We start from the raw sequence: 25463 nt of genomic DNA, 5'->3' as shown, positions 1-25463 counted from the left end.
GCTGCTAAACACTGGCTTAGACCTTGATGATACAGTAATGGAAAAGGCACAAAGTACTAAGCTGGTAGGAAAAGCAATTATTAATTCTCTAATAAAATAGTTAACTAAAAACTGACTAACACTTTGAAAAAAATACAGGGCTCCCTAAGATTAACAGAAGAATTGGACCTCATCTTTGTAGTAGAGGCTGAGTAGAGAAAGACAAAAGACAGCTGAGTTCTGATCATGAACAGGAATGATGCAGGTTAATGAAGAATATTTTTGGCATTGGGGACAGGACAACATACAACAGGAAAAGAGAAAAGACCAAAATGGCTAGAGTACAGAGAGCTAGCTCATGGAGAGAAGGAGGTGCTAAAGCAAAGTGGGCCTGCAAATCATTGTCCACTTAACTCAGTCTTGCACCTTTGTGACTACTTTGGTTGGTGTCTTAAACTGTCTAAATTATTGTTAAACATTCTTAAATCTGGAATCTACTTAATAGTGTTAACCACAATAAATTAATTCAAATAGTTTATCAATACATTCTTCTTAAAAAAGGCAAGGTAATAAATACAACTTCCTCAAGTGAAACTTCAAAAAGAACTGTGGCAGGAGAAAAGCAGATATTCTATGAACACAAAACACAAAGTTCATATATTAAAAAAAAACTTTGGCAAAAAAGCACCTTATTTTTTTAACTAGATTTTCTTTTCACTACCCAGATTTTCAGTTTGAATACTTTGTTTTGCTGATTTCCCATCAATAACAATCTCTAAAATGACATCATCTACCTACCGACTCCAGTATGGTCTTCTCAAACACATCTAGTCTTCGTGTCTCCAGAGCAATGCCAATAGCCTGCTTGTACTTGTGATCATCTAGACATCGCTGGAACATTTTATTCACAATGCCTTCCAGCCTCTGGTCAATTGGTTTTTTTTCTCCTTCAGGCAAATCTGCATTTTCCACGCATTGTTTGGTATAGTGATCAATGCATTTTGCTATGGAGAAAATAAAATAACTCTGATTACATTGTAAATTGAGCTAAACTACCAGAAAGGGCAATGTTCACATTTATAATCACATATACCTGTGAGATAATTATAAAGTAATAAGGAAATTAAAAATGTTAGAACTTATGCTTTCAAATAAATCTGTTGTATTTGCAAGAGTTACAATAAAGAACCATGCACCCACTCCCATAAGGTTGCCATTATTTAAAACATTTCTAGGCCTGGTGTAGGGGCACACACCTGTAATCCAAGCAGCTCAGGAGGTTGAGGCGAGAGGATTTCAAGTTCAAAGCTAGACTCAGCAACTTATCGAGGCCCTAAGAAACTCAATGAGACCCTATCTCAGAATAAAAAAATAAAAAGGACTGGGGATGTAGTTCAGGGTAAATCACCCCTGGGGTTCAATCCCTGGTATAAATGTACCTACTGCCCAAGTTTCAGGGAGAGTCATGTTCTCCCATTTGCCAGGTTTACTTGTCATAACTACAGCCCAGGTATATGTAATAACTAAAATCCAAGGTCTAGCCTTATTCCCAGCTGAAGTCTCATAACTAGGAGAAAGCTTACTAGTCTTGAATTTTCTGGAGGTACTATTTATGCTACTCATTAAGATCCCAAGAAGAGAATCCCAAATTCTACTTTGTATGCCCCCTCACAAATCTCAGTGAAATTAAAAAAAAAAAAAAAAAAAAAAAAATCCTACAAAACTTAGAAGCATGAATCCTCTACTTCCACACAAAGTAAAGAGAACTGGTCTCTTGATTAACAACCACCCTCCAAAGCTAAGATGATATATAATATTTAGAAACACGGACGGCATCTCCTATCTCACAGTACTTTATTTTTTAAATTTTTTTATTGATTTTATTTTTTTCTCATAGCACTTTATAACTCTTTATCAAATAATAGAAAAGATAAATAGGTATATTTAACCACATTTCTAACAATGTGAAGAAAGTGCTCCACTTTCAAAAACATGTTGTCTATCCTTTAAAACCATCGGTTCTTCCTATAGGATTCAAAGAGTTAAAAAAAAAAAAAAGTAACAAAGAACCCAGTTAGAAGCTGTCTCCAGTCTCCCTCTCAACTATGGGAGGCTGAAACAGGAGGATAACCAGTTCAAGGTCAGGGAGATCTCTGGCTCATAAAACAGAAGAGAACCCTAGTTAGAACTTCAGGGACATCTGAAGGTACCTCTTTCAACCCTGCTGTGCAGCATTTCCCAATTTCTGACAGAGAATATGAATTTTTTCCCCCTAAGGGCCTATGGAAATAATGCAGATTTCCTCTTTAATGAGCAATGAAAAATACCTGCACTGTGCATTCCTGACAGGTAACATGATCTTGAGCTCTCTGAAACTATGATCCCATCTACAGGGCATGCAGCCCCTTTTTTCAACTACAAGATAGATGTTTCTCAAATATTCAAGTATTTTTGAAAGCTATAAAATCTTTGAACCTTACATAGTTATTTGAACTTATAATTCTGGTTGAAGCACAAGAGAGAATCCAAAACCTTGCCTATGAGTTTCCCCTGCTACAGTCTGGCACTGGAAATGTTCCCCAAAGGCCCATGTGTTAAAGGCTTGTTCCCGATGTGGTGCTATTGGGAGATGGAGGAACCTATTAGACGTGGGGCATGGTGGAATGCTTACAGGTGACTGGGAGCATGTCCTTGAAGGGAGTAGTGGGGCCCTGGTCCCTTCCTTTTCCTCTCTTAATTCCCTGTCCTGAGATAGGTGGTTCTGCTCTACCACATGTCCCTGCCATGATTTATTGCCTTATCACAGACACAAAAATAACAGAGCCAACTGATCATGGAATGAAACTTCCCAAACTAGTTACCTTTCTTCTCTACAAATTGATAGTCTCATATATTTGTTATAGTTCAGAAAGCTAACCACCCCTTCATTAAAATTAAATTAAAAATAAACAAACTGGGCATAGTGGCACACTCCTATAATCCCAGTGACTAAGGAGATTGAGACAGGAGGGTCACAAATTCAAGGCTAGCCTGGGCAAATTAATGAGACCCTGTCTCAAAATAATTAATAAAAAGTTCTAAGGATATAGCTTAGTGGCAAAGTGCTCCCTGGGTAATACAGAAGGAAGGAAAAAAGGAGCAAATGAGAAAATAATGGTTACTAGTAAAAACTATGGATTTTGGACCAAGTAAACCCAGGTTTTAACTTCTGACCTTTCTATTTAATAGCCGTGGGTCTTTACGTATCAGAATCCAAGTTTTTTTTCATTTGTACAACAGGGCAAAAGTGGAATCAATCATGATATGTAGAGTGACTAGTATCAGGCCTACCACAATACAAATATTCGATAATGGCTTCTTAGAAACAACTACATAAATTTTCATCAATCTGTTACTCATAATAACCTGAGTTATCATCTCACCAAACTGTAGGCTCACTGGACTAGAGATAACCATAACTGATGAGATAATCAGGCTCAGTAGGAGGTAGATCTAAAAACTCAATCTGCATAAAATTATCATAGAAAGATTATTAATTTATAGTTAAAATAAAACTGAGCGGGGCTGGAGATGTGGCTCAAGTGGTAGCGCGCTCGCCTGGCATGCGTGTGGCCCGGGTTCGATCCTCAACACCACATACAAAGATGTTGTGTCCGCCGAAAACTAAAAAATAAATATTAAAAAAAAAAATTCTCTCTCTCTCTCTCTTAAAAAAAAAAAACAAAAAAAAAACTGAGCAATATCATATTCTGGAAAAAAAAGAAGGAAGCCAACAAGATAAAGCCTTACCAGATATAAAATAATTACCTATAATAGTCTCCACATATTCAGAGTTATCGTTGACGTTGAAGAGGTCACCTGCTCCAAGAGCATAATTCAGAGACTCCTCAAAAGCCCCCAGGTGATAAAACACTTTAGATGCCACTAAGGCTGCAAACTGCCGACTCCGGAAACCTTCATCTTCATACAAAACTTCTCTGAAAGAAATTAGAAAGGACAGACCCTGTTCCTTAAAAATCCCAAATCTAAATATTCAAGCCACAATTTAATCATAACTTTCTAAATAAATTAATAAGCTACAAGACACATCCACAATTATTCAAATACCTTATTCAAATTAATAGAAATAGAGCAATTTCTTACATTTTGTCTACAGACTCAGAAATTTCTGCCCAGAAGTCATTGACAACTGCATTCAACTTGTGTAGTGCAAATTCCTGTGAAAGATAAAACCAAAATTCCATTTTAAAATACACTTACCATTTTGTTTCCTTTAAAAGTCTTCCCTCCCAAAAACAAACCAATGGCCAATCTGCAATAACAGTCACTAAAACTCTCTCTCTCTCTCTCTCTCTCTCTCTCTCTTTTTTAATATATTTTAGTTGTTGATGAACATAATGCCTTTATTTCATTGGTATGTGGTGCTCAGGATCGAACCTAGTGCTTCACTCGTGCGAGAGGAGCACTCTCACCACTGAGCTACAACCCCAGCCCGACTAAAACTCTTAATCTCTCAAAGACAGAAATTTACTAATAAGTTTTCTTGAGTTTACACATTTCCTTTGTTTCAATCCTAAAACATCAAACTAATCATGTCATTCCATGTCACACAAGACTGACTTGTTAATTTAAATGTAAATGAATATAGGTGTCTATAACTACTGGGAAGTACATTCCAAATGTTCATGAGACGAAAATAATTTTAAATATGTGATACAGAAGAAACACCTTTTGTGTTTCCTGCTGATCAAGAAGGGTTGGGGTTGTGGCTCAGCGGTAGAGCATTCCACCTAGCATGTGCGAGGTCCTGGGTTCCATCCTCAGTACCACATAAAAATAAATTTAAAAAATAAATGTATTGTATACAAATAAAAAATAAATATTAAAAAAAAAGAAGAAAAAAAAAAGAAAGAAAAAGAAACTGCAGGGCAGCCAGGCTTGGTGGTGCACACCTGTAATCCCAGTGGCTTGGGAGGCTGAGGCAGGAGGATTGCGAGTTCAAAGCCAGCCTCAGCAAAAGCAAGGTGCTAAGCAACTCAGTGAGACCCTGTCTCTAAGTAAAATACAAAACAGGGCTAGGGATGTGGCTCAGTGGTCAAGTGCCCCTGGTACCCACCCACCCCACCCCCCCAAAAAAAAGAAAAAAAAAAGAAACTGCAGGGTTACTCAAGTGTTATTTAAGATTTGCTTTAATTTTGTTAAACTCAAGGAATACCAATTGCTACTGCCAAGATACTATCTTCTCTGGCTAGATTTCAATGACTGCTACAGATTATGTAGGATGGCTCCTTCAAATAATAGAAGATATGCAGACACTACAAAATTTAAAAAGCTTCACAGAATTCAATTCATACCTTCAGCTGTGGTTCTTCTTCATCCAGAAGAGAAATAATTCCAGCTATAAGACAAAAGGAATATCATGATTATGAAACATGCTCACTCAAATAAAAATTAATGCTTTGTCAAAAACAAGCATTTCTGTCACTGATATTACAGAAAATGTAAGCATTTTTTGAGAGGTGATTTCACTAGGGTTCAGTCAGGTGCAGTGGTACACCCCTGTAATCCCAGCAACTCAGGAGACTGAGGCAGAGGATCTTGAGTTCAAAGTCAGTCTCAAAAATAAAAAATAAGCTGGGGATATAGCTCAGTTGGTAGAGTGCATGCCTTGTATGCACAAGGCCTTGGATTTAATCTCCAGCAACACACAAAAAAATTAAAACATAAATTAAAAATAAAAGGGGCTAGGAATGTGGTTAAGCACCTATGTTATCAAACTTTCATGACACCATATATATCACATCATTTGCCATTTGATGGTTTTCAAAATATGGTCCCTGGGCCAGCAGTATTAGCCTTACCTGAGAATTTGGTAGAAATGCAAATTCCTTGTTCTGCCTCAGACCTTCTGAATCTTGATTTGGGTTTGGGTCCAGTGATAAGGCTTCCCTGTGATTATTGTGTTCACTACAGTTTGAGAATCACTGACCCAATTTACTGACCAAAATGAGAAACTTTCCCCAAAAAATTCAGAACAAAATTATTTAGACAAAATAAACCAACAGTTAAAAAATTATTTAGGAAAAAAGGGGCACATTTGATCATCAACTCAACAGAATAATATATTTCGATGATTTTTCAAGGTGCCTATATTAAGGCATCTCCTTCCTATCACAAGTAACCATGATTTCACTAAATAATGAACCATCTTACTCATTCTGATCCCATTACCCAAGTGTTCCCCCACATGCCTTATCTTAGCCTCAAGGTACTAGCACTAACATAGGAGAGCAAAAGGAATAACTGTCCTCTCCAAAAGAACAGATTTTGAAATATAGTCATGTCAAAGAAATTATTGAAAAAAAAAAAAAGATATGGAAGATTTTGTCCTTATACCATAGAGGAAACCAAACCCTCTCAAATATTTTTTCTTGTAGATCTTAAAATCATTCTGGAACACTGAGTTCAAACTGTGATTTGATTAAAAAGAATCAAGACAATTTTAGTTAGGAGATGTAGCCATTTCTAAACAGTAAGTATAGGTTTGCCTTTTAGCTGGCCCAGTCTTTAGGGAACCATAAAGGAAAGGATACACAATTCAACAAGCAAAACTAGAGCCTACTACTATTCCAAAAGCTTAAAAGCAAAAAGAACTTGGTATTCTAGGTGTTGATATGTCCAAACCAGACTGAATGGACAGCATGGAGAAAATTAAAAATATCATTAGGTGGGGGTGGAGGGAAGACAATCTAGTGATGTGGAATAGACTAGAATGCTCTAAATGTAAAACAGGCCAGGCACAGTAGCACACACCTGTAATCCCAGAAAGACTGGGACAGAAGGATCACGAATTCCAGGACAGCCTAGGCAACTGGTGAGAACTTGTCTCAAAATAAAAAATATGTAACAGAGCTAGGGACATAGCTTAGTGGTAAAGAGCTTGTCTAGCATTTGTGAAGCCCTGAGTTTGATCCCTAGAACCTGGGTTGTAGGTGGGGTGTAAAACAAATCACAACAGGTAATGCTAAAAATGCCATTAATTAGCTACCATCAATCAAGGGTGTATATGAAAAGTTTTTTTAAACAGAGACACATTTTTATACTCTCTTTTTCATTTCACTGGTAACTAATTTGCTACATGATTGCTCTGGCTTGGAAAATCAGCCTCTGGGCATTTAATAGAACTAAATCAAATATTCTATACTCCACACACTAATAGCTCCTATCTTAGAGAAAAAGAATTTCCCTTTGGATGGGAATGGGAATGGAAAAGGCTTGAAGATGGCAAAAACTGTTACGCAATAATACAAACTCAGCAGATTATGTCTAAAATGTTTAATTAATTTATAGTAATATGTGGGTATTATTTCTCATATGGGGGTGTGTTCCAGAAGACACAACATAATAGTTGAAAGTGGCTGTCTGGGGATGGGAAGGGAAAAGAAGGGTAGAAGACTATCGTTTTAAAGATTTCCAGCATTATTTCTCCCTATATGTCTATACTATATTAAATCCAACCCACTTAATTTCACATCTCCTTCTAGTAAATAAATAGCTCTATCTTCCCCATTCCCTGTTATATGAAAACTCTTGAAAAAAATTAGCAGTACACACTGACTTCTTATTCACTACTGTTTTTAGTGACTAGTAAATGTCTAATGAGTAAATGAATGAATAAACTGACACACCAGAACCATGACACTGGCTTGTTTAGCACCTGGGACAGATCCTAAAGCAACAAGCTTTAACAGACCTGAAACAAAGTTACAAAAGATCTGAAGCAGAAAATGACAAGTAATCCAAAAAATTTAAGAAAAGACAGTAACAAATATATACTAAATTATCATCACAGAATTTCATCTCAAAAATCATTAGTTCTGCCCACCACAAGGAGGTCGGAATTCCATTATATTCCTGCCAAGTGTTCTTTTCAGCCTCAACTTTAAAAACTCTAGGGACCTATTTAACTATTTGATTGATTAATCTCTTCATTCAAGACATACTTCTGAACTTCTGCCATAAGCTCAGCAGTGTTCAAAGAAATGTGAAGACAAATTTCCTACCCAAAACTGTATCAGGGAAAGACACTAATCAGGAAAGGTAAACAAACAAGGTAATTACTGAATTGGGATGGAAAAAGGTGGCAGCTAGGGAGGAGAGAGTAAATGAGTTTTATTAGAGTGGCAAGTTAAGATAAGCATTTGAGTTAACACTAAAGATTGAGAAGCTAAGAGAAACCTTGAAAAGAGAAGTCTAGAAAGGAAATAGAATGTGTAAGCGTCCACAGGTAGGAGAAACTGAACAGAAAGAAAGCCAATGTGACTAGTGAATAATGAGTAAGAAAGTATTACAAGATGAAGTTCAGTGACAACTTGTGTATTTGGTTGAGCAACTGAATTTTATTTTAAAAACAATGGAAATTGATTAATTTCAAGCAAAGATATATTATGTAATTAAAGTTTTAAAAAAACTGATAACAAAGAAGAATGGATTTAACATGGGTACTGATGAAAACACAAAGTTTTAAGGCTTTAATAGCAGCAGGCAAGAGATGGGCCAAGTTAAAAGAGACAGTGGAAATGGAAGGATCTGAACTAGAACAAGGGCTACATTTACAAGTGGCAAGAAATTTCATGTTTGTCTTCAGAGCATGGTAACTGGAAAAGCTCTTCTTCATATGAACTACACTTCATCTCCCAATCATTTGGATCCCTTGGAGACAAAAGTCTAATTACAGGTACAGGTGACAGCTCTTCAAGTGTTAGAAAATGCTACTATGTCTCCCAGCATCTCCAATTTTCTTAACTAACCTTCGTTAAATGTGGTTTGGAGTTCCCTACTTTATGGAATACTGACTTTCTGCCCACCAGTTTGTTTACAACAAAATGTGTGTGGAACAGGTACAGAGAAAAAAAAGAAAGAAAAAAGAAAGGGTCGAGTGCTGTGGACAGCTATATGCAAATCAGTCTGTAGTGGGGAGCCTACAAATCTCCACTTAAACTTGATCTCTACAGCTTATCCCATTTCAAATGCCACTACATGGATTTACTTATAAAAGTTTAAGTGTGGGGACCTTCCTCCAGACTCCCGAGCTCTTTCTTGAATGTATAGTACTTTCTGAGCACCTAGGCTCAAAAGGTCAGCTGATTCTCAGTATAAAGCTGACTCGGTGCTGAATCAAACACCCCTGGAGTGGACCCAGAAATGACCCACCTCGAGCCTCATTTCGGATTTTACTCTAGGGAGGACGTGTCTCGCCGGGTCCCAAAGCACTCAGGCAGCAGTTACTGTTGGTCCGCACAGAGGTCCCATCCGGTCCCAGCCACCCACAGAGAAAGACCGGGGTCCAACGGCCAGAACCGGGAAGACAGCAGGGAAACTGGGGATCGGGACGGACCAGGAAGCCCCTCGGTCCGGACGGGGGGGTGTGGCTGGGAGGGATGCAGAGGCGTTCCACCAGGTTCCATTCCTCCCAGCCCAAAGGGCCCGCAGCGGCGGGACGAGACTCCCAGCCCCCGACTGGAAGAGCGTCTTGGGCAGCGAGGCCATCGAGGGGCCGCGCAGGCTGGCGCTCCGCAGGGAGGTGCCCCGTCACCCGCCCTGACTCAGCTAAAAGCCGGCGCGACGGCAGCGGCTCCTCCCTTTGCGTGTGAGCTCCAGACCGCACTCACCGGCTGAGGTGATCATGGTTGCGTCCCTCACTCGCCCTTCCGTTTGCTCGCCGACCCTGCAGCGCAGTGTATCTGTCAACTCAGGGCCCGCTCGCTCCGCCGCGCCTCTTGCCTCCCTGGGTGAGCTGCTCAGTCACTCGCCTCCTCAGGCCGCCGGCTCGCTTCTTGCCTAGGACCCTGTCCACCTCGGAGCTGCCCGCCGCCCCGCCTCCCATCTGAGCGAATTTTCTTCCGGTCTGTGTTTTCGGGCCGCTGCCGCCCTCCGTCCCGCACTAAAGAGTACAAAAGAAAGTGTCACTGTTTTTGCTAACTCTCCTGGAGGTCAGAACTCCCGCGCGTTGAGGACATTGGTATGCGTCTACCATCAGGCTTAAGAATGGCCACCCCTGCAAAGATAGGACCCCACCGACACCCGCCATTGCCGAGAGAAAGGATGCTAGGGAAGGCGTGCGCTTGCTTGCAGCGCTCCCTGCAGTCTAGGAGGTCTCATTGCAGCAATCTCCACCAAGCGGAGACTGAGTTTTGAGGGTTTTTTTTGTTTTTTGTTTTTGTTTTTAATAAAGCAAAGTCTGTCTAAAAAAGAAATTCTCAGAGAAGTGCTGTATTACCATAATGAATCCATAAGTAATTGTTCTATTATCCTTTGAATAACTAAGATTTGTGTTTACTTTTAGAATAGTTAATACCGTAGATTTTCACATTTCAAGAATCAGAAGTCTATAGACTGGGGATGTATCTCAGTGGCAGAGCAACGAACATGCTCCAGGCCCTGGATTCTATCCTCAGCACCAAGTGTGTGTATGGGGGGGCAGGGGGGACAGGGGGCGATTGGCCAACAGAGAGGTGGCCAATTTGACGTATCTGCTCCTCAAGGAAAAAAACGTTCTGTATGGGAAGAGCATCGTGTAGCTCCAGTGTGGATGTTGTGCTCGTCATGGCCACCACCTAACCTGAGTCTCACATGAAAATGCATGGGCAACAGTAGATGGCTAAGAACACCAGGCTTCTCGCCCTTTGAGATTCTACTCTCTCTCCAGGCCTGAGGTTTCTTTCTCTCCACTCCATTCTGCACTCTTTAGGCAGAGTAATCTTTTTCACAACTCAGCTCTAATTCCTTCTGTTCCTTAAAACCCTCAGTCCCCATCTTGGACCCTATTCTTATGCTTCTCTTCTATGTTTCTGGCCACAGTCTTCTGTTTGTTCCCCATCCTTGCTTAGAATGCAATGCCTTCCATTGCTTTGGTCAAGGTGGAGGTCCTAAAATACACTCCTACAGCCGTGCTCTCTCTCCTGAGCACCAGACACACAGACTTACTAGATATCTCTGTTTGGTAAATTTACAGACTCCTGAAACCCAGCAACCTCAAAGCTGCATGCACTCTTTCCCTACATGTGTGTCTGCTGCCATGGTCTGTGTGAGTAAAGGGCATTCATCAGCCTTTAAAGGAAAGTGACCACAACACTCGGAGCAACCAAAAGATCTTTACTGCAGCAGTGCAACAAAGAGAAAAGAAAGAAGGAAAGAGAGAGAGAGAAAAGAGGAGAGATGAAGAGGGAGAGAGCAAGAGCAAGAAAGAGACAGAGCGCACGCAAGAAAGACAAAGAGAGCAAGAGAAAGAGAGAGAACAAGAGAGAGAGAACAAGGGGGGGGGGGCCTGGCAGGAGGGAGTTTTTATAGCCCAAATCTAAAGGGGCCTCTGGATCTGCAAGCTGCCTTGTTGGCCCAAGTGGGGGTTAAGTGTTCAGCCTTGAGCCTTGAGCGGGGTTGAATGTTCAGACTTGAGGCAAACAGGTGATAAAGGACCAGATAGAGGGGGGTTTGAGTGCGTGGGCTATCTTGCAGCCAACATCTGTTCAGCCTGCCCTGCAGACAACACAGGTCAGCCTGCTCTGCACCCAACAAGCCTCTGAAGCAGAAATCTGGGAGTGCCCTTGACTCTTCCATCTCAGCCATTCAGCACCAGATTTTGTCCCCTTAATATCTCTGGCACCAGCCATTTCCCATCCTCACTCGATTACCCAACAATTGTCTCCCCCTCTTCTTTCCTGGTTGCAACAACCTCCAAGAAATTTGACTTCCTGATTACTATCTTGTTTCCAGGTCATTCTTCACAGCCAGTCAAAACCAAGTAAGACTACCCTCACCCCCAGGACTTCCACCATCTTTAAGGTCCCTTTTGTCCTGTCTGGCCCCACTGTAGCCATCTGGAGCCCCTAAAGTTCCCAGAACAGCCATATAGTTATATACCTTCTCTTGGATCCTAGCACCTGTTTTTCCCTCTGACTTCAAGGCCCTCTCCCTTATAGCCTGATTAATGCCACTAGTTTTGAGGCCCAGTCAAGCAGTACCTCCTCTAGGAAGCCTACCTTGACCTACCCCTCCACATTCTCCCTTAGAGACTTTACTTCACACAACTGTAATCACATCTTGCCCCCTTCCCAACTCAAGGGCAAGGCCATGTCTTATTAATCACTATCTCCTATAGTAGCTAGCAGAGTGTCAGGCACATAGTAGGTGCTCAGTAAATGTTTGTTGAATGAATGATGGTTAGTTATTGGCACAAGGCTTGGACTCAGACCTATGGCTGTAAAACCCCTGTCCTCCCCAACACTCTCAAATGAGATCTACTTATCTTTTTTGGGGACATAGTGAAATCACATACAAAATTCTCTCATCCCACCTGCACCCCTGGTACTGGGCTTTGAACCCAAGGGGCACTCTACCACTGAACTTCATCCCCACCCCTTTTTATTTTTTTATTTTGAGACAGGATTCCCTAAATTGCCCAGGCTGACCTTGAACTTGGGATCCTCCTGCCTCAGCCTCCGGAGTAGTTGGGATTACAGGTGTGTGCCACTGCGCTGGGCTTTACAGAAAGAATTCCCGCCAGAGTGCGTTCTGCTCATGAACACTAACTCTCTTCAAACTCAGAAGAGTCACAAAACGTCTCGAGGCCTAATCGAGGTCATCTGTGGCCTCACCCAGGTATGTATGAGCTGGGCTGGGGGCCGGGTCTGGAAGAAGGCAGGAAGAAGGAGAGGTCCAGAGCTTGTCCCTGCAGCCCCCACTAATGGTCACAGTGCTCCCAGAAGGCCGAGAACTCGGGGGCGGGGGCTTCAGCCTGCACGCCTGCAACTGCCCGGGTCTTAGAGGGTCAGTCAGTCCCGGTAGAGCTGCAGTGATGGATGGGGTGGCACCCGGCGCCCCGGAATCCTGTCCCGGTTGGGCCGCTCTGACACTGTGGACGACCCTGCGCACTCAAGCCTCTCTCCTAAGGCGGCCGGACCCACCTGCCTGGCGGCCCGGACCGAGCCACCGGCGAGCTCTGGCAGATCTCAAGGCGACTCGGCCTCCAGGCTGGGGCTGTCTCACGTGCAAAACGCCTACCACGTATTTTCAGAGTAAACGCATTTATGTGAAAAGCAGCCGGTGACACGGGCTTCCCACGTGTGAGTGCTTGGTCAGGGGAAATGCCCTCATGGCGGAAACCCGTCTGGCTAGAGACACTGAGGCAGAAAAGGATCTGTGAACCCACCAAGGAGCTAGGTTGTCTTCGGTGCCTAGGAGGGTGACTCCCATCTCAGGCACCTGGAAGACTGCCTGCACAAGCCGACTGCTGGAAGCAACTGGTGACCTTGCCAGGGTCTGGGGTGGCCGGCAAACTCGGGGCAAGTAGGGAGTGGGGGTGGGGCAGTTGCTCCAATTTAGGTTTCTAGCGTTTTCTTTCGGCCAGTGTTCTCCAGGACTTATCGCACAAGCCACAGGTGCTGGTGAACGCTTAAAATATGCTAGTGCAATGGAGGAATTGAATTCTAAATTTAATTTTATATGATATTTTAATTAATGGAAACTGACCAGATATTCAATTCAGTTACTGAAAAACTTTTAAGTGTATCTGGAACAATTTGAGGATGTGAATGTATTTAGGACTGCATATTTAATGAGATCTAAATACAGATCAAGTACAGCTGATGAAAATTTAATATCTGAATTGGGCTCTAAATGTCAAATTTCTCACAAGATTCAAAGACAGCATGCGAAAAATGCAAAATGCCTCATTAATAGTTTACAGTTGAAGTAATATTTTGAGTAAAACAAAATATACGTTAAATGATTCTTACTAGTTTCTTTTCCTTTTTTTGAATGTGGCTATTAGAAAATGGACAACTACATATGAGCCTTGCCTGAGTTTTTTCTCAGCCCCACTCCTCTGGCCCCCACATTGAGGCCTGGCCCTTGGCCTGTTCCATGGTCTTGCCTGATCTCTGGAACAGCTGCTGTTGGAGGAGGCCAGATCACATGCAGAGGCTGAAGCTGGTTTAGCTCTGCAAAAACACTGTCTACCTAACTGTTATCTCTTCCAAGAACAAGAGACTGGAAGTGACCATCCTGACAGCCAGTTTGGGAGCCAGAAGCACACTAGGACGGTAGGCCTTCAGGGCCAGGTTAGCCTGGGATTAGAGTAATGATCAAGGAATATCTGGCTCTGAGAAATTCTCATGAACCAGTCTGGAAGGGAAAAAATTCAGGGCTACAAAACAGCCATTTCTGCAACCTGTATTCAAAATGAGGGTTTGGTCACAAGGACTGTGCTCTGGAGAGCAGGTGCGCAAGCCCCATGTAAGACTCAGAACCCAGCTCCTTCCTGAGAGTCTGAGTTCATCTGTCAAGGCTCTAGAAGTTCTACTGTCTGCGTATGAGGCAGGAGACACAGCTGGGGTTGGGGAGCTGGGGAAGGAAGCCCAGACAAGGTTCTTACCCTTACCAAAGTCATGATCCCATATCGTCCCTTGGGTTCAGCCCCACTAGGGACCAGATTACCCCACATTGTTCTCCTTACCTACCACTCCTGTGGGATTCCTGGTACCCTCTGAACCATAGCTTGACCCAGTGGGCCCTGTGTGCCTCTGCTCCCAATTAGGCAGCCCTAAGTATAATCTTACAGAGGACTAGTGCTCAGAGGCTGAAGGCATGTGTGTAGGATCCAGGTTGACCACCCTGCACCCTGCACTGTGCCCCACCTCCCAAACTCCAAGGCCACACAAGTGGCGGGGGCTGCCTGGCCAGATTCCGCTTCAGTCCCAATTCTTGATCCACTAACACAAAAAAGCAGGGCAGAGGGCTTATGCAGCCCTTCCTACAAACAGCCAGCCAGCTTCCTCCACTTGCTCATTATGCTGGCTGAGTTTGCCATGCAAACAGAACAAAGTCCAGACCTCCTGACCACAGGCAACAAGCCTGCAGAGTTACTGTGCTGCCCTTAAAGCTTTCAAGTTTACATTGTCATTAACCTTCCCAAAGAGGTTAGGTCCTTGGTTCTGGCCTGGAGTAAGTGGCTCATTTACATCTCAGGTTGAGGGCTTCGGCCTTGACCTTGCTTTGACAATTGAGAGATTCCTCTTGGAGACAAACACTTTGAAAGAAGAGAAACTGTGACATGAATATTACAGAGGTTTCTCTGAGACTCAGTTGAAGCTGGTTTAGCTCTGCAAAAACACTGTCTACCTAACTGTTATCTCTTAAAAAAATCTCTTTTTAAATATTTACTTCTACTTTCCTGTTACATATTTTCCAATTCCAGCCATTAGGGCTGTGGGGCTGTCATCCAGGACTGGGTCACTTTCAGGCTGCCAACTATTCGAGAGGCTTTGGCCATCTGCTCAGATTCCCTACTCCCAAGAGCATGTGAGGAACACGCTATGAGAACAAAGGGGAAGATTCACTCAGTTTTGATTAGACACCAGTGGGGTACTGTTTGGTTTTATTAGATAAAAGGAATTATCCATTCAAGTCAGAAGCGGCAAACTATTGCCACATTAGAGATTAGTACCAGAAAACCCAGACGCTGGGCTGGCTAGTAGACCCTCACCCATGGCTCCAGGGAACCACTGATCTAATTCAAGGTCTCTGGCTTCCCACAGGCCCACTAAACTTCATGCCTTCTAAAGTCCTTCAGGGAAGAGACCCATCACCAAGATCATCCCTGGTAGCACCCAACTAATCTGTCTGCTAGGAAACAGCACTGAGACTGTCCCTTCAAGGATGGTACACATCACAGCCATGTCTCAAGGAAACAGAGATCCATCTCAGCTCTGTTTTACCAGTTGAGAGTAAGCACCCAAATCCCAGGAAACAAAGACTTTTTTCTTAACTATTCACAAGAAATCCTGAAAGTAATGAAAAAATAATGTATAAAACACCGCTTAAACCATAGACTGCAAACTCAAATGCTCACCTGAGCCAGCACCAGGCAGGTGTCATGTGAAGGAAGTGCAGTGGGGGATGGGGTGGGTGGGAAGGTAGGAGAGGGCATCTAAGTGGAGAAGGAAATGAAAACATGCCCCACATCCACCCAGAAAACTAGATTTTTTTTAATGTGCCAAGTCTCAAACATTGGCAACAAATACAAAAGATTTTTAAACCCTATAACTTCTGCCTTAGACAAATTCCTAACTAATAACAAGCCCCCTCCCCACCACCAGATAAAATTCCAACCAAAATTATTATAAAGAGATCAATGAGGAAATAGAAAAATATAGCAGCTTCGAATATACCAGTCTCCCCAGTTAAAAGTAAAACCAATGAATCAAAATTTCTTGAATTCCTGCTATGTAAAGATGCCAGCTGGATCTATCTACTGGGGAGACAACCCTGCATTATTAAAAAATGTCACTGCCACCCAGGCCCAAGGAAGATGTTGTCTCGTGGGACCTCACACCATCCCTGCGAGGCCAGGGAGGGGTAGGACCTGGCTCCCTGTTATGGAAAAGAAATTGAGGCACAGAATAGAGAGGGCCCTTCCTTAACATCACAGAGCCCCTCGGCTAGAGGCTTCCGTTCTACAATTTGGCAACATCACAGAGAAAGCTGAAATAACAACTGGAAGGCCGCGAGCTAAAGAGTGGGCACGACTGTGTCTGCTGAACGAATCGATAGCAGGAATGAATGGGCGTGGCCACTTCCCTGAGGGGTGGGGGGTTCCCACCGGGGAAATCAGGAGCTGCCCTCCCGCTTGAGTCTGAAGACCGGATTTCTCCAGGGCTCAAAGTCGACAAGAGAGGGATGCTGAGCAGCCTGTGGGTGAACACAGGCCTTGCCGGCTCTGCAGGGAACATCATCGCCCTGTCTGACTCAGGCCACTTAGAGGAAAGGCTGCACTCACCCTGGGGTGCCACAGTTCTGCAGAGCCTCAAAGTAGAGAGCTACCCGTCTCCTTGGCTTAGAGAAACTGAGGTACAGGGCTGAGTCTGCTTTGACCTTGGGATAGGAACTGAGACCTAGAGCTGACCCGAGCATCCCCTGCCCCCTGCCTTCCTCTGGGTGGTGCTGTGGGCAGCTCCCAGCATTCTTACCCTCCAAGGACTTGGCACAGAAAGTCAATATCAACATGAGAAAGAGAGCAGCCCTTTCTTCTCACCGGCATGCAGGGCTATTTCTGTCCTGGCCCTGCAACACAGGGACCATCTTGGCTCTGGCCTGACAGGCCCCCGGGGCAACAATGTGGTCTTTATTTTGGCTTGTTCTAAGAGCCAAGGTCCCAAGAAGCCTGACACTCTCTGGGGGGACTCTTCCCAGAATTTGACAGGAAAAAGGGACTGGTTCTTCCAGTGTCTCAAAGGTGTCACAATATTGAGTGAACCAATTCTTTGCTGTTGGAGACCACCCTGTACATTGCAGGATTCCCACTAAATGCCAGGGGTGCCCCACAGTCAGTGACCCACCCCAACACACAGGTTTCCAATGCTGCCTGGAAGGGCAGCCCAGCCCCTGGCTGAAAAGCCAGTGGGTTGGCAGCCCCTCATGCATTTGAAAACAGAAGTCCCAGAGATGGAATGACACACCCCAAGTCACAGCCCAGATCTGATGATATCTGGCCCAGAGTTCCTTCCAGCTGCACTCTCCTGCATGTGTCCAGAGTGCTGCACACACCCTGGGGTGCCACAGTTCTGCAGAGCCTCAAAGTAGAGAGCTACCGGTCTCCTTGGCTTAGAGAAACTGAGGTACAGAGAGCTAAAATAACCTTACTATGATCACAGTAGCAAATGGCAAGTGGAGAGCCGGTCCCAAGGGACAGTTTTCCTAGGCCCTGCCTGTCTTAGCAAGTCCTGCTCCCGAACTGGCAATAGGGAATGTGACAGCCCCTAAAAGAGGGGTTTTCACAATCACCACCAGACAAGGTCAGCTTGGGGGCTCAGTGAGAAGGGTCAGGCCTCAGGGTGTGGGTCAGAGCCAGGGACAGTCTGAGGGTCCAGCCTTCATCTGGTTTCTCCAGTGGGCTCAGGGGGCATGTGAACGACTCCATCACAGGCTTTGGGTCCACTTCCACGGTCTTCACAGTCTCCGTTGGGAAATATGGTTGTGAGTGCCAGCTCCTCCTGTGAGTCTTGGAAGTTCTCTGGAACACAGAAGGAATGACCAATCAGAAGAAAAAGTTTATAAGTCGGTAAGCAAGGACTGAAAGGGAGGAAGTTGCCCCAGTGCGTATCTACTTTAAAAAGCCAAACAAAATACAGATCAAAAACCTTAAAAATGTACATACTCTTTGACCCAGCAATTCCACTTCTAGGATTTTATCCTGAGGAAATAATTAGGAATAATTAGTGGAACTGCTGCAGCCATCTTGCTTCCAGTCTAAGGAGGAAACATACATTGAGGATGGCCCAGAAGAGAGGAGGAAAAATCCTGAGTCTTTGTGGAGTTCACTGAGTTCCTGGATCAACCAACTCTGAAGCCAACTCCACCTCTGAACTGTCCTTTAGGTGTGATAATGAATTCCTTTATATATCTTATGCTGTTTTGAGCCCCAGGCTTCTTACCCAGCATCTGAAAGCATCCTGATTCTGATTCAGTGTCCAGCAAAGGGACTCAGAGAGAAAACTATGACTCACACATATGGTGGGATTCAGCATTAGAAATGATATATGAAGTTCCATAGAACTAAAAGCACAAATGAGTGCAGTAAATTAGGTAAATCGGAATATGATCTGTGGATTACGCCCACGTCAGTATCTCCATTGTGTTACAAACACTTCAGATGTGGGCTGGGGATGTGGCTCAAGCGGTAGTGCGCTCACCTGGCATGCGTGCGGCCCGAGTTCAATCCTCAGCACCACATACAAACAAAGATGTTGTGTCTGCCAAAAACTAAAAAATAAATATTAAAAAATTCTCTCTCCCTCTCTCATTCTCTCTTTAAAAAAAAAAAACAAAAAACTTCAGATGTTACCATGGGGGACACTAAGTAAAATGTACACAGGAGCTCTTTCTCTTATTCCTTATAATTGCATGTTAATCTACAACTACCTTAAAAAAAATAAAAGATGTTACTGACATAATTATTGCCATAATATGTTATGGACGAAAAAAACAGATTCCATGGTAAGTATAAGGTCTTTTAATTTAATTTTTTTTTAGTCGTAGATGGACACAATATCTTTATTTTATTTGTTTAATTTGTTTATGTGGTGCTGGGGATCAAACCTAGTGCCTCACACAGCACCTCACACACACTAGGCAAGTGCTCTACCACTGAGCCACAACCCCAGCCCAAGTATAAGATCTTATATTTGTCATGCTTATTATAAATGTATGTACAGTTGACTCTCTATATCCCTGTATTTTTCATCCACAGATTCAACCAATTAAAAAAAGTTTTATCTGTATTGAACAAATACAGATTTTTTTCTTGTCATTATTTCCCTACATAACACAGTATAACAATTATTTTACATAGCTTTCACAATACTATAGGGATGTAAGTAATCTAGAGATGATTTAAAGTATACAGCAGGCGGTCTGGGTGTGTAAATTAATGGTAGAGAATATGCTTAGCATGTATGAGGCCCTGAGTTCCATCCTTAGCACCACAAAATAAATAAGTGAATAAAGCATACAGAAGGATATACATAGGTAAATTATACACCATTTTACATAAAGGACTTGAATATACATACATTTTGGTTTTCAAGTGGAGTTCTGGAGCCCATCCCCTTGGATACAGTAGGATAAAAGTACATAATCCATAAATGAAATTTGCCTTTTAATAAATTGAGTTCTACATGAGATTTGTTATATGCTACAGAGAAGGAAGTTATCCAAAATTTATGTACAACTATTAATGATTCCTTTGCTTTATTTCCCCCCTAGGTTCATGACAGATGCTAAATGATGACCACAAAGTTAAAAGTTAACATTTTTGTGATTGACTGTTTTTTTTTTTCTTAATATTTATTTATTTTGAATTGTAGTTGGACACAATACCTTTATTTCACTTATTATTTTTTATGTGGTGCTGAGGATCGAACCCAGGGTCTCCCACAATCGAGGCGAGTGCTCTACCTGAGCCACAACCCCAACCCCTGATTGACTGTTTTGAATACCTACTTCATTCTGCAGATTAGATATTACCTAGAAGTAAATATTAAAATTTAAATAGTACAAAGACAGTGAGAGAAGGAAAGACAGACAAATGGAATGGTCTACCCCCAAATATTGATTGTTGTTACTGCTGAATGATAGGATCAAGTGAACTTTTAGTATTCATTTTCCTTTTCTTAAAATATTTTTTAAGTTTGCAACTACAATAGGCAAAATTTGAAGCTAGCCCCAAGATCATGGCCCTTTAAGTGAGCTGCCCCTGTATAAACCCCTCCTTTGGTGTGGGTGGGCTCTGGGAATACAGAGACAGGTGTTGAACAGGGAGCCTCACAAGACAGAGGGGATGGCTAGTCACTCCTGTAACTACCTTAAACTGTGTGACACCGCCTCAGATTAGAAACAAGGGAGTCGATGTTGTTGGGGGGCCTGGTGGGAGCAAGAACAAACAGCCCCACTAACAGCAAGTCAGGGACCTTAATGTTTCTAGTTTGAAGCTACTAACTTTTGTGGCAATTTCTTTTGCAGCAATATAAGGCTGACATATCAACTATTTTTAAAATAAGGGACACAATGTCAGTTTATTTTAAACTACTGCCCATTGTCTTTCCCTTCCCTTTCTCCTGTCCCACACTGACCCTTGGGCCACAAGAAGTCTCTCCTGGGCTGCTGCAGTCCCTGACAGCTGGGCTCCACCTCTGTGCTCTCCCTGCCCCACAGTCCAGCCCCCTTTCTAAACCACCCTTCATCTTGACAGCTCTGCTCAGAATCACCAGTGGCCCTCTACCCCTGAAGGACATTCAGAGCCCCCGGTGTGGCCTAACTCTCCTCTTCACCTCAGGCCTTTACTCTCCTTCTGTACCTCAACCCTGGACACTTCCGAGGGCTTTTCTGATATCTGCTGTCAAGCTTCTGCTCGGGCTGTCCTCTCCCCCAACCTTCTCATTTCTACTTACAGAAAGACCTCCATTCCCAGCTCACATGTTACTCACTCTGACACTCCCTGGATCCTCAGGGTGCCTGACTGCTCACCTGCATTACAGACCTCCTCACACCTCCTTCACTAGGTGACACTCCTGGGGCAAAAGACCAGCCTTCCCACTGCCTGGAGGGGAGGCAGTTCACATGGCTCCCCCCATGCTCACATGTATGCAGCAGGTGCTCCATGGATGTTCTTTTGCTCTGTCCTTGAGGCCCCTGTGTCTACACACCCAGCCCTCAGGAAGGTACAGGAAGCTGAAGCACTCACCCTGAGCTGGGCATCTGGAGGAGGTGGCATCTTGGTCCTTCCTCTGGCTCCAAGGACCCCAAGTAAAACAGGCCAGCAGTCCTGGGAGGCCAGATCTCTCCCAAGTTCCTTCTTCTAGGAAGAACACAAAGCCCCTCAGGTCAAGGTCAGAAAGATGGCTCCTGCTTCATAAGACTGGAAAACGTTCTGTCCAGCAAACCAAGAGTCTCAACTGTCACCGGTCCTAGTTTCAACTGTGATCATTTCATTTCATCCTCGCAAATTACTCTATGACATTGGTACCATGCTGGGAAAACCATAGCAACAAAACGTGAAATTAATTACAATGACAAAGCACCAAAGAGAATACTCAAGGGCAGAAATGCCTCCCTGATTTTTAGTTCAAACTCTTGCTTAACAGAAATAGATTTAATATTTTTTTGGTAATCACATATGAAACAATTATAATTTGAGACAATATTGATTCTAGTTCTTAGCAAAATTAAAGTACCATTCCAGTTATTTGGAGATCACCTGGGATCCCCAAGCATCTGGAATAAAGTCAACAGGAAATGTTTTCTTTTCCTTCTTCTTCCTCTTTTTTTTTTTTTTTTAAAGAACGATTTGGATCCAGGTGTGGGGGCACAAGATTGTAATCCCAGCAACTCAGGAAGCAGAGGCAGGAGGATTGCAAATTCAAAGCCAGCCTCAGCAATTTAGGGAGGACCTGTCTGAAGATAAAAAGGGTTGGGGATATATCTCAGTTGTGAGCCCCCCAAGTTCAATCTCCAGTACTGCAAAACAAATAAATAAACAAAAATATAAATTAAGAAAATAAAAAGGACAGGGGAAGTAGCTCAGAAGTAGAATGTCACTGGGTTTAATCCCCAATAAAGGCAGGGGGAAGTTGGAGCTCATTGGTAGAGCACTTGCCTATCATTCTTTTGGGGGTCAGAGTTACTGGGGATTGAACTCAGGGGTACCTAACCACTGAGCCACATCCCCAGCCCTATTTTGTATTTTATTAGAGACAGGGTCTCATTGAGTTGCTTAGCGCCTCAATGTTGCTGAGGCTGGCTTTGAACTCATGAACCTTCTGCCTCAGCCTCCTGAGCCACTGGGATTATAGGCATGCACCACCATGCCTGACTTATCATTTTTAAGGCACTGCAAAAAAAAAAAAAAAAAAAAAAGAATAAAAACTTCTGGCAGCAGATAGGCAAAACAAAAAAACCTGTTTACAGTCTTTACTCACAGATTATTTACTCTTAATTTATATCCAGTTCTAACAAGATGGGATCCTTAGGCTTTCAACCCAAAGGCAGCTGGATTAGACACTGAAACTGTGTAAAGCAGAACTGACACAAGGCAAGCAACTTAAAAAAAAAATTATCATCTGCAGGCAGTAAGGAAAGAAATCAGAAAACTTAAAAACCAGAGCATCCAATAGGAAAACCTTAGCAATGTGAGTCCATTTGGTGTGAGGGTAATAACACTGTCCACTGCAAAAGCTGCAAAGAAATGGGTAGGCAATAAATCATAACTACAGTCCCTTTATTCAGTAATGAAAGCTTTCATTTTGTTCAGTGTGTGTGTGTGTGTGTGTGTATGTATGTATGTTGCTTTTTTTTAAAAAAAAAAAAAAGTAGGGGCTGAGGATGTGGCTCAAGCAGCAGCGCACTCGCCTGGCATGCGTGCGGCCCGGGTTCGATCCTCAGCACCACATACAAACGAAGACGTTGTGTCCGCCGAAAACTAAAAAATAAATATTAAAATTCTCTCTCTCTCTTTAAAAAAAAAAAAAGTAGGAGAGAGTTTAACATAAAATGATGCCTTTGCAAAGCATTAAACTTTTTAAAGTATTTATTTAAAAGGAGGTGAAGAGTCACTTATCCCATTCTGTATGCTAGGCAAGGTGTTAGGAAGGGGACTACGAGCATGATTAAACCCACAGGGAACGGGCACAAAATCACATGGTAAGAGCTTAGACAGCAGGAAGGCAAAGGGTTCTGGGTTTTCATCAGTGAACTTGCCAACTGGAGTGCAGAGCTTTCCAGGAGGACTTCCTGGAGGAGGAAGTCCAGTTTGAATGGAGAGGTGAGACTGGCCAAGCAGAGAGGAGGAGGAGAGAAAAGGCTTTTCAGGCCTTGGGTACAAACATTTAGGAGGCCAGAGCAAGCTCCCATGGGAATGGGAGAATCCAAGAGATTAAAGCCTGGGAGAATTTTCCAGGCATCAGCTCATTAGGGTGCATAAAATTTGTGTGAATTTCCTTCTTTCCCCCAGAGGGCCAGGTCAGGGAAGAAGGGGCTGAAAAATTGATTAGAACAAGGCTCCACAGGAGGTATTTCCCTTGCTAATGGCTGAATTTGAGGCCTAGAGGCCTCAACAGAAAGTGGGTGAGGGTGGGGAGGCTGGGGTGCATCCCAGCTGAGAGGGATAGCCCTTACCAGGCAAGTTAGACTTCTGGTGAGTCTGTGACTTTTTTAACATCACAGGAAGCAGGTCTCCCTGCTGAGAAAGCAACCCCTCCCCATGTCCGGCATCTCCCAGTAGCTGTCCAACCAGATACCCCAGGAAACACAACACAACCACTCTAGTTTTCATTAACCCTTCAGGAGGTGGAGGCTGCAGGGTTTGGAGGGCTCCCCAAGCTGGGTGCAAAGATCTCCCGGTTTTGCCAGACTCAGCATTACTAACCCCATTTTAACCCCAAACACTGGAGAGTTCCTGTAAAACCTTGTGAACCAGGATGGGGGAGATGCTGAAGCCTGCTCCCTCTGTGGACAGCAGCTGTCTCCGCTGGCGGGGGGACCCACTCCCCTCTCTACACTTCAGAGCAGTTAGATGGAAAGGTGCCCTCTGCAGCGGGTGTGCAACCTGAGCCCGAAACCAGGAAGCACTAGAAAATTCATTATTTTCAGTTCCTGGCAGCCTCCTCCAGGCCCACAAGTCCCTTACCTTCTGTCTCTTACCCCGCCGGACTTCCCCACCGAGCCTCCAGGGTGGCCTCGAGGTCTCAACGCATCCCTGGCTGCACTGCGTCCTGGAAGCTCCAGGCACCCCACAGTCCCAGTTTCCACACACAGGTGTCCCACCACCCCAGGCTTCTGCATCCCAAGGCTTTTCTGTCCTCTTTCCCCATCCCCCTCCCCCCACCAAGCCTGGCCAGTCCAGCCCTTCTTCCTACCACCTTCCTACCTTATGCTCGTCCCTTCGGCCTTCCTAGCGCCCTGCATCAGGCAAACACTCCAAATCTCCCAGGGCAGACTTGACCCCTTGTCCAGGGCCCGCCCCCTAAAGCTAACGTGCTGAGGGGACGGCTGCTAGGCACCTCCGCGCACTCGGCCTCAGTTTACTTAGCTGCACAACAGGGGGTGCTAAAGGGGTCCAACCCGGGGAGCTTCCCAGCCGCTGCCCTCCCGCCCGCCCGCACCTTGCCCTGCTCCGCGGCGAAGCCTCACCTGGTCGCCCGGGCCCCGCGGCTTGCAGGGCTCTGCAGGCGGCCGCTTGGACAGCCAGGCTGGATTCCGGGTGGCTGGGACAGTAGGCGGCTGCCTGCACCGGGCCACCAGCCTGGCGGCCGAACACTGTGCGCAGCAGCGCCTCCAGCAGCCGGAGCCCGGGCGCCACCGCGTCCTCCGGCCCCGCCTCGGCCACCAGCACCCCGACCAGCGCCGCGCCGGCCCGCCTCCGGCCGCGCACGTCCCGCAGCATCTCCCGCAGGCGGCGCCGCGGCTCCCTGGCGGCCAGAGACGACGCGCGGCAAAGCACGAAGACCAGCGGGGAGCGGATGGCGCGCGCCGCCGTGCCCAGCGCCCTCTGCGCCCTGCACGCCGCCCCGGGCCCGGCGCTCTCCGCCGCCGCGCCGCCCGGCTTGCCCGCGGCTGGCTCGGGTGGGAACACGGCCGTGGCGAAGTCCCGCAGCAGCGCGCGGCTCTGCTCGCGCTCCCACAGCTCGCCCACCAGCAGCACCTGCCCGCGGCCCCCAGCCGCCTCCACCAGCGCCTGGAAGGGCGGCTCGGCCGGGCTCGCGGGCCGCGTCTCCAGCGCCTCCAGCTCGCGCTCCATGTCCCTCGGCCGCCGCGGCCCGGGAGCACCGCAGCCCGTCAATCCGGGCGGCTGCGCCCGGGACGGGAGGACACGCCCCTGAGGGCCGAGCCCCGCCGGACCCCCGGCCCGCAGGCGATGGCTCTGGCTCACCCGCCCA

General features: G+C 44.8%; 2 protein-coding genes across 3 annotated transcripts in view; both read right to left on the bottom strand.

The window, feature by feature from the left end:
• Psmd1 (proteasome 26S subunit, non-ATPase 1) overlaps window positions 1-9849 on the bottom strand; it is a 92820-nt gene extending 82971 nt beyond the window's left edge. Inside the window, exons 1-5 of the mRNA XM_046439752.2 lie at window positions 9651-9849; window positions 5334-5377; window positions 4123-4196; window positions 3787-3956; window positions 778-983 (exon numbers count right to left, since the gene is read on the bottom strand). Of these exons, the coding sequence (XP_046295708.1) occupies window positions 778-983; window positions 3787-3956; window positions 4123-4196; window positions 5334-5377; window positions 9651-9666 (510 nt within the window). The 5' untranslated portion in view covers window positions 9667-9849. The remainder of the gene's footprint in view (window positions 1-777; window positions 984-3786; window positions 3957-4122; window positions 4197-5333; window positions 5378-9650) is intronic.
• Window positions 9850-15378: 5529 nt separating this feature from the next.
• CUNH2orf72 (chromosome unknown C2orf72 homolog) lies at window positions 15379-25463 on the bottom strand. Of its 2 annotated transcripts, none has more exons than XM_046439852.2 (3): window positions 24718-25463; window positions 21275-21385; window positions 15379-18046 (listed from the first exon to the last, which is right to left on the bottom strand). In XM_046439852.2, exons 1-3 carry the CDS (start codon window positions 25322-25324, stop codon window positions 17907-17909), a joined length of 858 nt encoding a protein of 285 aa, XP_046295808.1. In that variant the 5' UTR covers window positions 25325-25463; the 3' UTR covers window positions 15379-17906. The 2 variants fall into 2 exon arrangements, with proteins under 2 accessions (XP_046295808.1, XP_046295807.1); XM_046439851.2 differs by having other exon boundaries at window positions 21275-21388; window positions 24718-25459.

This window comes from Marmota monax, unplaced genomic scaffold (assembly GCF_021218885.2).
Source record: "Marmota monax isolate L192 unplaced genomic scaffold, Marmota_monax_Labrador192_F-V1.1 WCK01_AAM20220418_F8-fsc00041, whole genome shotgun sequence".
Taxonomy (NCBI): Eukaryota; Metazoa; Chordata; class Mammalia; order Rodentia; family Sciuridae; genus Marmota; species Marmota monax.
This window is presented reverse-complemented; position numbering and strand designations above follow the sequence as displayed.